The 11,190-nt window shown below is 29.3% G+C and overlaps 1 protein-coding gene across 1 annotated transcript; it reads right to left on the bottom strand.

Annotated features, from left to right (window-relative positions):
* Positions 1–1,239: 1,239 nt before the first annotated feature.
* On the bottom strand, positions 1,240–10,383 carry LOC125067675 (alpha-tocopherol transfer protein-like). The gene is made up of 7 exons (XM_047676390.1): positions 10,298–10,383; positions 9,821–9,899; positions 5,613–5,772; positions 3,501–3,747; positions 2,697–2,807; positions 2,156–2,289; positions 1,240–1,556 (listed from the first exon to the last, which is right to left on the bottom strand). The coding sequence occupies exons 2-7, from the start codon at positions 9,897–9,899 to the stop codon at positions 1,445–1,447; spliced, it is 843 nt and encodes a 280-aa protein (XP_047532346.1). The 5' UTR covers positions 10,298–10,383; the 3' UTR covers positions 1,240–1,444.
* Between the last annotated feature and the right edge of the window lie 807 nt (positions 10,384–11,190).

Genomic DNA, 11,190 nt, shown 5'->3' with positions numbered 1-11,190 from the left:
AAAATCTAATATGATACATTTCAAAAAGGAAATTTTATGATAATTAAAAACATTTTATTTGTATTTATTATATTTTTTTAATTTCACGTTAACAACATTTTAATTTCAATTAACATATTATGAATATCAAAGAGTTTAATTGTTATTGCACGTAATATTATAATTTTATTAAAATACATGCTCAAAATATAACTACGTTAACTTGGTTCTGTTTTGGTTAGTTAGTGAGTGACGCTCACGACGTTCAAAGAACTTGTTTACTTATAAAGTATCAAAACATGTCCGCCTCATGGGAATAAACAGTTACTTTAACGAAGTTATTTGACCTTGATACGATGTAGACACGAAGAACTTTTTCTACTTATGAATATACTGTAATGTAGCACACGATTTTATAATATGTACTCGTATGTACTCTTATATCGATACATTTAAATATATAGATAAAGAAAGAATAAGTACCTGTGTACCTTTTTCTCCTTCGTTAACTTAGTTACTTTTTCTAGTACATACTCTTATGGACAAGTTTTAGTGTCACTAAAATATAGTGTTAATAAAAAAATAAGTGGCTTCTGGGCGAGCAATAATTTCAATAATTGTGTTGTTATTATTTGAGAGTTTTGTCAAAATTAACTAAGCCAGTTTTATAATAGGTATTTTCTATTGAATGTGTGACGATGTGTTTATATTATGAGGGATTTTTGCGAACTAACTACACTACTGAATGTTTCTTTGCCAATGTCTTTTATTCAATTGAAAGCAACAAAAATCGATCAATTAAAAGAGTGAAAAAAGTTAATAGAAATTCGTACGAAAGATGTCAAATTTAAACGACTTACATAATTCTGTACAACTGCAATATCAATTACAAATTTAAATAAAACAGTTTTACGATCAAAGCTTGCTGTTATTCCACCACTCATGCAAGTTTTGTACTTATGTAAGTACCCTAACGAAAAAAATAATAGTCATATCCGAACTTATTCTTTAACAACAGCCTATTTGTATATTTAATGTATGTATTTATAAATAAATACAATACCTAGTTGGTTATAATTTAAATCAAGTATTTCTAATAACATTTTTGATATCAATATTTTGAACATTTTATAATAGATTATTAAAAGGATAGAGCGTGCAAAAACTTAATGTAATAGTAAATTTATATTTACATTTTCGTGTCGCCGCCCCATTTGATAAGTGTAGTCGTGTAAGGTGCAGAGGGTATCAATACGGCATGAAAAAAAAAAACAGAATTCGTAGACCGACTGCCTTCTTGAAGAAAATTCTCCTTGAAAATTCTTCTGTTGGTTGGATTGATTGGCCTGGTTTCCCGCAATATTTGCATAAATATGTAATGACTTAAAATATGTTAACATAAAATATATACATAACCACGTCTAAGCAATACAATTTCTGTTACAAGTTTATTCCCAGTTTTTTATTAGTCTATGGATAGTTTCCTAAAGGAGCCATTCATTGTTACGTCTGCGTTACTATTTTTCAACTTCTTGGTCATATCGGCTTTCCATATGTTTTCGTTGAGGTAAAAAAGTCTGTAAAAAATATATATATAAGTAAAAATATTTAAAAAGAAATTTATATTGATAAATATGTGATCGTATTTACATTAATATAAATCTACCTATTTAAACCGACTTAAATAATGTAATTTAATTTTACAAAATAAATAAAAATAAAAAATAAGCTAAAGAGCCCAACCACTAGCCAAAAAAACCCCAACCAAAAGGAACCCCGTTCGTAACAATCAAACTTTTGTATTATACGTATATTTCTTTGAAATTTTCTGAATACAAACCGTGCCTTTGTCTAGAAATCTAGTCTAAATTTCAAATGCATAAACTGTGTACGTGTAGAGTATTTTATTAGGAAATGTTTTAAGTGAAAACAATTGTGCAATAAGTAATCGCATATGAATGAGATTTAAATTTTTACAAGCACTTGATCTTTACTACATATGCGTGAGTGAATATTATATTAACGGAATTTTATACCCTTGTACAGAATGCGAATTAAAAATAACTTGCCATAACCCATCGAACTCGACCGCTTGATAGATAATATTTCAGCAAATAACATATTCTCACTATTTTAAATTCATTTTAGACTAAATTTATTAAGATTACAAAATTACCTGTCATCTTCTATGTATCTCAGCCACATTTTATTTTGTTCGTACATACTTTGTGCCTCGCCGCCATATTCAGAGGGCAAGTATTTTTTATCTATGAATTTGTATAAGCTTTGGTAGTCAGAGAAGAAATATATCTGAAAAGAAATTATAAATATAATGAGCACTGAGTTTTATAACAAAAGATACAATTTAGTTTACGCTTATTATATTATTTCAACAAATTGACTGATAAATCTTGTGAATTATCTGTTATTCATTTATTTGCTTAGACTTATTATTTTTATGAATTTCCATGAGATTTTTTCTATGTTTATAATTCATTTCGTGCTTGACGGTGAAGGAAAACATCATGAGTAAACCTGCATGTGTCAAATGTCCACATGTATCCACAAATTCGCATAAAAGCAGCGTCGTATAATACGCTCTAAATCTTCTCAAAGGGGAAGGATGAACTTAATGCAGCAGAGGAATATTAATAGTCTATAAATATTAAATAAATAACCCCCTAATAAATATAATTAGATATTAGTTAAATTCTTACCACGTCACAAATCTCAGCTGGTAAAGCAGGTTTGATGAGGGCGTACATCTTGTCGTAGAAAGAAGGAGCATTGATGGCAAAAACTTTCTTCAACCTTACTGGCATGCCTTCCTGAAATATGTCTTAACATCTTTAAATTCAATTTAAAAAAAAAAAGTTTTGGTATTAGTAAGTAACAGACCAACCAACAAACACAGACACTTAGTATTATATTGGTAGAATTATATATTTAAACTTATTCTAATATTATTTGGTAATAATCGATTTGTGTAGCTGTATTTTGTGTTAAGTTTCTATATATAATCGTGTAATTAATCATGTCGATGGTATTGGCATTGGCCGATGGATTAGCCGCAAAGCCTATAAGAGTAATGGATCAAATAAACTTATAGTAGAATTATACTATATTTATACGATACCACGAACAGGGTATTTATTAACTTAACCGTTGGTTTTATAGTTGCACCATGACGCGCTTATAGATCAAGCATTATTATTATATTTGTTATGGTTTTAATTTAATTTTTTTGAATATTGTTTTCTAATGATGAATAGTGAACCCAAATAAACAACCCAAATGCCAAACCCCTGAACTTCTGAACAAACCCTTTATAAAGTAATCGTTGATTAAATAAAGTATATGTGCGGAAGGTCCACAAGGATGAGGTTGTATGTCTTTTATTGATTGGATGAATTGTATGCGGTAAATTTAGGACCATTGAGAACGAATACACAAACTATTAACTTTATTACATCTATAATTCAGCGTCATTTGGATATTTATAGATATATATAGCTTATTACCAGTAGAAATAGTAGAAAATCTCTGAAGAACATTATGTTAATTTTCGGTATCATCTTTAGAGAATAACATGACATATCGACGATTATATAATGTCCCTCCGCCATAAACTGCTGTTTCTTGATCCATTGGTCAGCTTCCATTGTCAACGTTTTCAAAATGTCATAGAAGTTAAATTGTTCAACGGTTGGGTCATCATATTTGTGAATCATTATCTCGTCCTTCTCAAATTCGTAGCTTGCAACAACCCTGAAAGATTAAATGCATTTTAGTTAAACTATATTATTTTACTATGCCTTGTGGACTACTGTGGACATCTAAATTCTTGCAACTGCTGATGATATCAGAAGTTAGTTATTTTATATATATGTATAAATATTTTAATAGACTTTTATACTCAGTCACAGAACAAATATAAGCACACGATGGATTGTAGTCGATCATACGACTATTGACGCAAGACAAGATGCAAAACAAGGTCCACATTGTCAACCAACCGTATATAGCCTGTTCCGATCGAAGAAGGAATAGCAATAAACCAACCTTAGATTTAGACATACTTAATAGTAATCTTCAGTCTTGATTAACAAACTACTCTTTATTTTTAATACAAAACTATTCCATTTAACTACTTACATATTTAAGTTAATTTATTTTCAAGAGAAGTTTGTAACTAAGGATTGGGTATTTGCTAAGTTTGAGTGTACTGTGTGATTTAAGAAAATATTTTTTCATGATTGCTTATATAAATAATAATATTATATACTTGTAAATCATACAAGCGGAATAAGAACAACTTCATCTTATCCTATAAATATATCTTTATTTTTAATTTTACATATTGATTTCGGTTCCAAGGACAGCGTACTTTTATGGTAAAGATGACCAGATATTACATCCAGGATTGGTTCTAAACAAAGGAAATCCTTAAGCATTGTGCAATAGCATTTTGTATATTAAAACGGGTACATAGCTTATTATTATATTATTACATAAAGCTTTTTTATAGTTCATGTATTAATAAATAATAAAACTGCTGAGAAAATCAGAATAGAAAACAACGAAATAGCAAAATTTGTCGAAGAAACAGGTCATATATCACAAACATGAATATTCAAGTCAAGATATTATTTAACATATTTAAGCTCGTAAGTCATAACTAATTGGTTTTTATCAATTAAACACTATATATAACTCGAGGTATTTAATTTAAAAGTTAACCACAATGACCTTAAAGCTTTAGCTCCATTTTGAAGTTTGCGTATTTTTTTTATAATTATACATACCTTTTTATAAACTGGCTTAAAATGGTCGCAATCAGCTAAGGCTAAGGCTTAATCGAAATGAATTGCATACGGACATTTTTTTTTATGTATTTTCTGTATTTATATAGTTGTTTAACAAAATTAGTATAATCTTCAGTTTATTTCCAATTTATTTTCCAATGTAGATACTATCTGACATTTCATTGTTTTTTGAATTATTGGTATTAAAAATAAATAGTATCTAGTAAACAAGTATAAAGTATAAAGGAGACGGTGACATAGAATAAATCAATTTTGTCTTAAATGTGAGAAAACCAAATGCTTTTTAGCACATTTTTAATAAGGTTAAGCATGTGCAAAATCTGTAAGGCTGCCTCACTCTCACTCTGACAATATTGCACCCCAGAGCGCGTCGTTTAATGGATATTATCGTACAGTTACTTTACGACTTTAGAAGAAATGAATACTTCCAATACTCTAATAGTACTTGGGCTAGACAGCGTTTTCAAATGAACAAAACTTAGTGCACTCTGCAATACCTTGTCTACTTAAAACAATAATGCACTTGTCATGTTACAAAATGTCCCTTCGTTCTTATTGTGGTAGTATGTTTTTAGAGCACTTTGTAATTTTTGTAGTACATTTTTACAGTAGTAGATAGTTTGCAGGTATTTTTACTTAGTCTTAGCTAGTTCTTTTGTGACTTTATTGATGATTATAAAATGCTAAGGAAATGAAATATGTGATATTGGATTTAACGTTTGTTGCAACAAAACATAATTCAAGTATAGGTATTATTTTAATAATTATATATTCAACTAAATAACAAAATACTTTCATATCGCTTACGTTACAGAAAACATGGCCTGCAATTTAGGTGACAAAGGATCCCTCGATGAGTAAATTTCATTCATTGTACTTCGGCCGATGAAAAATCGGTCTAAGCATTTTTTAGTTTTCTCTAAGCTCCAGTAACAGCTGTGCAGGAATTTTTTTATAATCTCATCATCTGAAATATTAAAAAAAAAATGGTCAGTTTAACTTTTACCTTAATGACACGCGGCTCAAAGTACCTACTCTCCTGGTTGCCTCGAATTGCTATGGTCCTAATGCCGTCTATTCTCCGAATGCTAAAAGTTTGACTCAGGACAAAAATCTTAAGGCTTACTTAAGTTGAACATGATCTAGTGCCAACTATTGTGTGTAGAGGGTTAGTCAAAAGAACTGTCGTTTTAAAAGAAAGTTGTTACCAGGATCTTCCAATGCTGTTTGGTGTAAATACATGTAGTAGAATCTTATTTGACTCAATTTTACCCGTGCTAACTAAGAACCGATACCGTGTACTATATATGGATAGTATTGGCTAAAAACTATACATAACCGAATATCTTTATTTTGTTAAGAAAATGATGATTGACCATGTTCTACTGAAGTATTGACTGCACAGAAGTAATTATATTGCACTTGTGTGTACGCTTGCACATATGAATTATTAATTCCCTCAATCCAACGGATCCAAGTGGAACTTCAATCCGAAACAATCGGAGAAACCTCCATTGAAGCATAGCAATAAGCAGCATAAAGTTATAAAAACTGAAACCTGAAGGAAAATCCTACAACCCAAAAAAGAAAATAATAATAAATAAATAAATATTGGACAACATCGCATACATTACTCTGATCCCAATGTTAAGCTAAAGCACTTGTGTTATAGAAAATCAGAAGTAACGACGGTACCACAAACACCTAGACCCAAAACAATATAGAAAACTAATGAACTTGTTCTACATCGACTCGGCTGGGAATCGAACCCGGGACCTCGGAGCGGCGTACCCATGAAAACCGGTGTACACAATTCTCGACCACGGAGGTCGTCAAATAGACTCTTTACGCCATACTAAAACGCTAGACACTCGACTCGTTAACATTTTAATGCGAAAAAAAAACACAATAATCTCGCGCCAAATGTGGTAATTAAAATGTATACAATAATATAAAATAAAATTTAACGAGCAATTCATTTCTGAACGCTGAGTTTGACTTACCACAAAAATTGAATGGCAAAAAACAATGGCCATTCGCTGGATAATCCTATTCGAAAAATTTAACGACTTTAGGTTATATCAAAAATATTATGTACTAGTAGCATACGGTTAAATTAGGATTTTTAATCGTGCTATTTATTAATCAATGAGGAAGCTGATTTGTAAACATCCAGACAGGTTCTCGTATACTGACGGATATGGAACTTTGTTACCATTTTACTTTGTAGTTGCGTGTCCGAAATTGGATATAATATGTATAGTATGCTAAAATGTGACATATTTTTTTAGATATATCTTAAAATGCCGCTATTTCTACTGCTGGTACAGGCATTTTAGAAGCGATCGCTGCCGTAATTATATAAGACATAATGATTTTAATAAATAAATTATATTTATTTAATAAATAATTAAAATTATTTTATTTTATTTATTTAATAAATGATTTTTAGGTATCTATAAAATATGTAAATGTTGCACCTCAATGGTTAAATAAGACTTTACTCAACGACGTTGCCTGAATAACTTTTGCCAATACATCTACCGTTGTTATGGTTATTTAAATAATTTATTATATTAATAGAGTTTCATTAATTTATACACATATTTACTTATATACATTACATATTTACTTTAGTAAATATTGTAGATTATGATTATTTATTATAAGTTATATCGTATTATTATAACGGTATTATTTTTATTAATAATAAGCTCAACCTACGTCTTTACCCGCGCGAAATCTATATATCTTTACCAATCACGCCTCCCCCTATATTTATTATATCCTCACCCCCTCGAGGGCTAAATTAAAAAATAGCCTATGCCCTTCCCCGAGACTCAAACTATGTAGATAACAAATTTTATTTAAATCGGTTTAGCAGTTAACGTCAAAAGCGGAAACAGACAGATTTAAATTCGCATTTACAAATTAATTATAGATGTATAGGAATCATTATTATAGTAACGATTTATAAACTTAATTTTATTGATTAATTGTAGGATTAAATAACAGTATTTTTATATTACCTAGCTTATTATGGATAGCTATTATAGCTAATAGCTATCCGTTATAAGCTAGCTGTAAGTAACGTATTAAAATTTTCTAAAGCCTAACAAGATTAACGGAAGCAAAATTAGGTGTTTTTATGCTATGCACTAAGAAGAATCCTGAAAAATAGTTCGTATCAAAATAAATAAGACGTTATTTATGTAATGCCTTACCTAAATAACTATTAAATCAATATAATTAAAATTTATACTATATAATGCAACGCTTTTCAAAGCTTTATATTTTATATATTCAAAAACTTTATTGCAACATTAAGTACAATTATATAATAAGAAACAAATAAAACCGATAATGAGAACCACGTAATTTCGAAATATATATAAATATCTGTTTAAGTGATATATTTCTTGAATCGAATTGAAAGAACACGTGCATCTTAACCGATGATTTCGGGTTCAAGCCCAGGCAGGCACCACTGAATTTTCATGTGCTTAATTTGTGTTTATAATTCATCTCGTGCTCGGCGGTGAAGGAAAACATCGTAAGGAAACCTGCATGTGTCTAATTTCAACGAAATTCTGCCACATTTGTATTCCGCCAACCCGCATTGGAGCAGCGTGGTGGAATATGCTCCAAACCTTCTCCTCAAAGGGAGAGGAGGCCTTTATCCCAGCAGTGGGACATTTACGGGTTGCTAATGCTAAACGTAACACAATTTATGAAAAAAGGATTATATAGTTTTTAAACGTTCTTTCCACTTTCGAAATATGATTCTTATACAATAAATAAAACGTAAAACAAATACTCGAGCGACACTTCACACATTTTCGCAAGGTGATATAATATGACGACGGGTATTCCTCTACACTGAGTATATTAAAATGTACATGTAAGTTATCTACTTAATACATGATAAATATTGATAGTTTATAAATAAGAATGTCACACAGGAACATTTTCTTTTATCTTACATTTCAGACCGGTTTTTTCCAAATGTGTTTTACTTTAAAACCGAAATTTTCTAATGTTTCGTTAGTTAGAGCTTTAAGTAAAAAATAGGTTCTTACAATACTAATTATAAAACAAAGATTACATACAAATTCTACTTCTACACTAAAACATTCTTTAGATTTGAAACTTTGCATTTATATTTCCACAATGTACAATTTGACGGTGTTTTATCCAAAAAACTATTTCCCTACCATTTATTAGCCCAAGACTATTTAAATCTTAGGAGGATCAAAACTATGAACGGGTTATTTCCAGGTCTTAAAAAGGCTCTAACCTACACCCATAATATTTATTTTTATCTTTTATAAATTATTTAAAATTAATTACTCTCCAATTAATTTTATTAATCCTTAATTAGATAAATAAGTTAGTTTTAACGTATCATTTTCCAATTACATGCAATTAAAAAAATCGTTCGCTACGAAACTGGTGATCACATTATTTTGACCTTCGGAATTTGCCCAAATTAATTACATTCTTGAATTAACTAATATAAACTTTATAAAATAAATATACGTACTCAGTATTTTCTTGCTAAGTGCATTTTTATGTTAAAGTTTCAATTTTACTTTTAATATAAATGCAGACATGCAATGGCCAATAAGTGGATAAAAAACATAAATAAATGATTATCGAAGACAGTATAGATGTTTGAATGTCCTTAAACAAGGATAAAAAGTAAAGTAAGGTAAACAGCCTTTACATGTCCTCTCCCTTTGAGGAGAATGTTTAGACCTTAGTCCACCACGCTGCTCCAATGAGGTTTGGGGAAAAAAGATTTTCATAATTACAAGATAAGGCTGAAAAATCAAAATAAAATGTGCATTTTCTGGATCCACTGAATAGATTAGCGGAAAGTTTAACAATCACATGATCCAATCCGAAGATTTTTAGGAATACACTTTAAATGATGTAGATATATTAAAACAAACATGAAAATCGATATATTGTGGTTATTGATGCAATTAAAAATAATTAATCTTTTTACTTACCTAAATTATTGGGTAAGTGAGATTCTTTTGACATCCATTCTCTAATAGCTAGCACATCTTGAGTCGAATCTTGTGGCATCTACAATCAATTAACGAATATGACGTATAAATATATACCTATAGTTTTTAAAGAGCACTAAGATTATTTATTTTAAAGTATGTATGTATGTAACAAAAATCGCACTGATATTGTGTTTAATATACTTATAAACACGAAAAAAAAACCAATTCAATTTGTAATAATAACAAGAAGGTACAATTTAAATACTTTATAGTCAGCAAGCGTTTAAATTTTGTTATTTTATGTATATTTTACAAATAGTGTTTTCTTGTTTCTTTATTATTCACTATGAATCCAACAGTGTTACGAAAATAAAGGCCCATGGTTTAATATCGAATTAAAATTTTGAAGAAATATGACACACTTATTTTATTTATTAACATTTCGATATATATATAAATAAAATATTATATTACCTTTAGTATCCAGTATTTAATGCACTTAAGTTTAGCACTTGTACGTTAATGCACATCAACAACAGACATGTGAATGTATGTTGTATCGTTTACGTTGGCAAATCGTGTGTTCATTACTCAATGAGACATAATACATGCGACGATAATGATCGTAGTTTAAGGATATCGCATATTAAAATGTATTTAAGTAACACATGCTTCATGTAACTATTTTTTGAGACTGCTGTTGATATAGCGCCGTAATGCTAGAAAAAATGAAATGCCTTCAAATTAACATTTTTTGTATTACATCATCAGCCGAAAATACTGCATAATAAGAAATACCACTATTAATTATTAATACTAGTTAATCGTCAATTTTTTCTACGCACATAACATATTATGAATATGCCAAGTCGATAAATATAAATAGATTTTTTTTACAGATTTTTTTATTACCTGAAGACTAGTTTCATTTTTAACAAAACACCTAGATAATTATCGTGTGAAAACGGCTTAGTATATGCTGGCCAACATTGTTCTGATGGTATTTATAGCATAACTACCATAATAAAATAAAATAGGTATCTATATGTACATAAAATTGAGTTCAACTACTGTTTATCCCATTAAATATGTTATATGAATTTTGGAAAATATTAAATGTACTAACTGACTTCATTGAAATATTGCAATATTATTAAGAACAATAAGTAGGTAGTACTTGTTTCGATATATAATAATAGGAACAATAAACGCGATTGACGCATCACGATTTTTAATTGATAAACGTTTTTGTCTTATTAACATAAAACCTATGCGACTAAATAATATGTTATCTTTTGCTCGATGCTACTAAATTACAGAATCGTTTAATGAGAGACATTGCTGTCAATGGTAATTACTTAGTATGA

Source organism: Vanessa atalanta, chromosome 12 (genome assembly GCF_905147765.1).
Source record: "Vanessa atalanta chromosome 12, ilVanAtal1.2, whole genome shotgun sequence".
Taxonomy (NCBI): Eukaryota; Metazoa; Arthropoda; class Insecta; order Lepidoptera; family Nymphalidae; genus Vanessa; species Vanessa atalanta.
This window is presented reverse-complemented; position numbering and strand designations above follow the sequence as displayed.

What these genes read in the sequence shown, in the direction of transcription:
- LOC125067675 (XM_047676390.1), bottom strand. Translation starts at nt 9,899, where the DNA reads ATGCCACAAGATTCGACTCAAGATGTGCTAGCTATTAGAGAATGGATG. An exon ending in CAGGCCATGTTTTCTGTAAC is followed by an intron (nt 3,748 to 5,612) that starts GTAAGCGATATG and finishes TTAATCTTTCAG; the next exon opens with GGTTGTTGCAAGCTACGAAT. An exon ending in ATTTTCTACTATTTCTACTG is followed by an intron (nt 2,808 to 3,500) that starts GTAATAAGCTAT and finishes GACATATTTCAG; the next exon opens with GAAGGCATGCCAGTAAGGTT.